Here is a 4,473-nt window from a genome sequence, read left to right as displayed (position 1 = left end):
CCCCGTGCACCCCAGCACGCACTGACACCCTGCTCTCCTACCTGCTGTCGTACTTGTTGGTTCCCACATCAAACTTGAATGTGGGGGGGAAGTTGAGGGGTCCCTCCTGAAAGCCGCTCAGGACAGGCCAGGTGCTTTTGGCAATGTTCAGCTGTGGGCAGGAGAGCAGCAAGGCTCCATGGCCCCAGCTCTACCCAACGCTCCCAGAAAGGAATTGCTGATGTGCACGGCTCCAATGGAAGATACCCTGGGAGTACGCTGCCGGCCGTTCCCCTGGGAGCTGGAGGAGCCTGTGCCCTTCGTGCCACGCAGCTGCATGGGCACTGCTGCTAAGTGCTGAGGCACACAGCTGGCAGCACACCCGGCCCGCTCACCTGGTCCTTCTCCCAGAGCTGGCTCAGGATGTTGCTGTCAATGGCGTACTTGACGAAGCGGATGTCGAGGCTCTCGATGCGAAAATTGAGGTCCCCAAACCAGAAGACGAGGCTGCGGGCAGGAGAGCAGTGAGCAGCAGGGCTCAGGCACCAGCACCGCACGGCGCAGCAGGGCAGGAACCAGCCCCAACCCCCGAACTGCACCAGGTCTGGATGTGCCTCAGGAGCGAACAAGGGCTCCTTTTAACACCCACTGCACTGTGTCTCACTGGACCAAGGGACAACTCCGCAGCTCTGCCACCCAGACCCCACCTCCAAGCGGCGCTCGGATTCAGGTGCCAGATGCAACCCCCTGTCTGGGGGAGGCCACGGCACAGGGCTGGCCCTACAGCCTCGGCACAGAGCAGTAGGCAAAGCAGCGAGGTACTCACTCATGGTCCAGGATGCCACTGGCTGCCCTTCCCTCAAACTGCTGCATGTGCAGGATGGTGGCAAAGTCCTCCTTGCGCTGCTCCGCCTTCTCCAGGTGCGCTGGCAGGTGGCAGTTCAGGAAGCACACCATGTGCCCGAAGATGGAGAGACGGACGCTCACCCCTCCTTTGTTGCCCTGCCGCAATTGGATGCCATGAGCCCCCAGGAAAGCAGCCTCCTCCACCCCCTGGGACCACACTCACCCAGTAGCCGCCCAGCCCTGTCCTAGTGCAGTCTGTCTGGATGTCCTGCAGGAAGGGGAGGTGGTAGTACTTGGCAAACACCAGCAGGATCACACCTTGCATCCGCACTGTGCTGACCTGGAACAGGAGCAGGGCTTGTAGCAGGATGACAGCCACAGCACAGCCCGCAAGGGCAGGGACAGCTCCAGGCCAGAGCAGCACCTACTCTTCTGCACACCCATCTTACAGGGGGATTAGCAGCACATTTAGCTCAGAGATCCAGGCACACTCTCCTGGATTCCGACCACTGACCGGGATGAGCCCAGCGATGCTAGCACTTATGTGCTCTCCGCAGCAAGCTGCCTGGGGAGCTGCGCCTGCCCTGGGATCTGCAGGCTGCTGCCAGAAGCACAGGCTGGTTCCTCTCCTCGCCCCGGTGCAACACAGTGGGCAACAAGGTGTGTCCCCAGAGTACCACAGGGGAAGCCAAGAGCAACCAGAGAAGCGAGCAGGGTGGCAGAAGCTAAGCAGCACGCTGCCAAAATGCCGCATTCACTTTCAGCTCAGCTTCCACACACTGCTCAGAGGGCTGTGGGGCATCGCTCTAGCCAGGTCTTCTCCTGCACAAGGTCCATCCATCTCTACCCTGCCGCCCTCCCCGTGCCCCCCTGCCTGGCTGGCAGGCACAGAGGGGACACCGGCTGTTCAGCCCCTTTGGGACTGCCTTACCAACACGAAGTGGAAGGGGCTCAGGACATCCATGAAGAGCTCACTCCACTGATCTGTGAACAGGGCGTCCTTCAGGCGCTTGTTTATCTTGGAGTTCACCTCCTGCAGCCTGGGAGGAGAAGGACAAAGAGCTTTGCAGAGCCTGTCTGACCCCAGACGGGTCCCTCAGCCACAACAGGAAGGCACCTGCATCCCAGCCAGGGAGAGCTCCTTGGGAGAGGCACCCAAGGACAGAGCTGCAAGGGCATTCCAAGGGAGGACCCTGGATTTAGAGCACAAACCAGCTATTTCCTCACGCTAGCGATGCTGGGTAGCAAGAGGCACAAGTGGCAATGAAGCTGCAGTGCTTCGGCCGTCTAAGCAGGAGCAGTTCAGCTGCACAAGGCTGGGCAGCAGTCTAAAGTCTATCTCTAGGTGCAAGAGGGGCTTACAGGACACGTCAGCTGCATGGATGTCTGCAGAGAAGCCAGGTCCCACCAGTACTTCAGCACAGGGCGTCCGGACGCATCCTAGCCACCGAGCTCAGAGCAGCAGCGACAGAAGGTTAACAGTGCTCCTCCCCACTCAGCAATTAGAGAACAGAGGGGAGGAGAGCATCCCCAGAGAACAGCAGAATCAGGAAATGCCTTGCCCGAAAATACTGAGCGTCCCGGGCACAAAGACAAAGGTCAGAGGAAGGACACGGGCAGGAGGAGGCATCGTGGAGGCAGGGGCAGCTCACCAGCACAGGACACACCGTGCCCTGGCCACAACACAGCCCCAGCCAGTCCCTCGCACCAAGCAACACCCCTGCCCTGACCCATGCCAGTGGGGTCTGCCCATAAGGCTGAGGGGACCCCAACCAGGAGATGGGATCCAGCACAGTGCTGCAGCTCCAGCAGCCTCGTGCTTTTCCTGCCGCGGGCTGAGGAGCAGGGCAGCCTCTGTGAGCCTGCCAGAGGCAGGGCTCCTCCACCCCGCACACAGGGAGCTCGCAGGGCAGAGGTTGTACAACAGGCAGCACATCCTTGCTCTTGGCACGGATCTGCACGCTCCACGGCAATCCCTAAGGGTCTGGTTTTCCCTTAAATTCTGGCTCGGCTTGCCTGGCCGGCCACGCCAAGAAAGCCTCATCACACCAACTCGGGGCTGCCTTGCCAGCAGTTAAGTGTTGCCAGGGGCACAGAGCCAATCCAGCTGTGAGAGAGCAGCAGATCTGTGCCCTTGAGGCCCGCGTACCACGGACAAGAGGTGAGACGAGGAAAACGTTTCCAGCGGAATCCGGCAGGAGAGTTAAAAGCCCCTCCAGATCCGAGCCAGGGGCCACGCTCCGCTTGGCACAGCCAGCTATGGGCTGTGCAGGGGGTCACGGTTATTTGGGACCTGAGGGTTTCAGCTCCTCTTAGCGCTCCCGTTTTTTAAAGCAGCTGATTTTCCATCACCTTTTACGATGTCGTTCACTCACGGTGCACATCCCTCTCTGCTCCCTGTGCCTGAGGGCGAGCTGGAGCTGCAGCTCTCCCACTCTGAGCCCCCCCTAGGACTGCGTGGAAACCCCCAAACAGAGCCCTCACCAGGGCAGGGGCCCTGCACCTCACTCTCTTACCCAATGGCGATCATGTCTGCATCATTCGTCTCGCCCGTGTTGAGATGCAACAGCGACGTCACATCACTGGGGGGCATGGCTGTGCCCACGTTCCAGGTGACCACCGTGATGCTGAGGAGGAATAAGGGAGAACAAGGTAACACTCGAGCTCAGAAGGGCTCCCTGTCCTCCAACCCAGCCCCCCCCCGGTGCAGAACAGGCTGTAGCAGCTCAGCCAGGGCAGGACGTCCCCAGATAACCGCTTCCCCACGCGGAGCTCATCCCTCCGACCCCAGGCACAGGGGTTTGGGGCCTCCCCCCGCCGCGTCCTGCCCGGAGCCAGGCAGTGCATCGCGTGACAGCAGCGCCGTGAGCCCGGCAGCAGTGTCCTTCAGAGAGCACAGCCACCACCATCCGTCACAGCACATTAACGCCGCTACGCAGCGGGCGCCAGCAGCCCGCAGGCTGCTTCGGTGGCACTCACAGGAGCGAAATTTCAGCAGCGTGGCAGGGAAGTGCTACACCATTTTGAGAGCTCAGGGAGCGGGTGTCACCTCTAATTCCGCCTAGAATCCATCCCTCAAACACCGCGCCGTGCGCCGAGGGTCCCTCCAACCCAAATCTCTCCCGGCCCAAGGCCATCACAGGGGGATGAGAAGGGCAGCCCCAACCCACGGAGGGGACTCAGCCGCCGCTCCATGCTGGCTCGGTGGGGGCTCCCCGTGGGCTCTGACCCCACGCTCCCCCCCATCGACGTCCCATGCAGGAGGGGTCCCGCTGTCCCCTGACCACCACCATGAGCTCACCGGAACGCTCCGTCCTCCGCGGCCGTCCCCGAGCAGCCCAGGAGAGCATCGGAGGATCCGCCGGCACTCGTAGGGCTGAGGGACGCCCCGCACCTCCCGAACAGGGGCAGATCCTCGGGCTCCGGCTTGGCGAGGGCTACGGCCTTGCCCAGCCCGACGCGCCCGGCGGACAGGAACTCGCTGGACACGGCCTTGGGCAGCCCCGCAGCGCGGGGGGCCGCCCAGGCCGAGATATGGTCGCTGGACTCGGCTTTGGGCAGCGGCTTCCCGGGGACGCCGGGCTCCGCGGAGCCGAGCTCCGGGCCCAGCACCGAGGCGCGGCCCGAGGGGACGCCCGGCCCGAGGGG

The 4,473-nt window shown here is 62.6% G+C and overlaps 1 protein-coding gene across 1 annotated transcript; it reads right to left on the bottom strand.

Moving 5' to 3' along the window:
• Window positions 42-4,467, bottom strand: INPP5J (inositol polyphosphate-5-phosphatase J; the record flags this gene model as incomplete). Its single annotated transcript, XM_021412431.1, is given in 7 exon segments — window positions 42-151; window positions 375-486; window positions 806-981; window positions 1,049-1,165; window positions 1,757-1,865; window positions 3,342-3,452; window positions 4,127-4,467. Coding segments are annotated over 7 exon segments (1,076 nt in total), but the record flags the coding sequence as incomplete, so codon positions are not given.

The sequence above is a fragment of the Numida meleagris genome, chromosome 14, assembly GCF_002078875.1.
Source record: "Numida meleagris isolate 19003 breed g44 Domestic line chromosome 14, NumMel1.0, whole genome shotgun sequence".
Classification (NCBI taxonomy): domain Eukaryota; kingdom Metazoa; phylum Chordata; class Aves; order Galliformes; family Numididae; genus Numida; species Numida meleagris.
The sequence above is the reverse complement of the archived record's forward strand: the minus strand, read 5'-3'. Positions and strand labels throughout refer to the sequence as shown.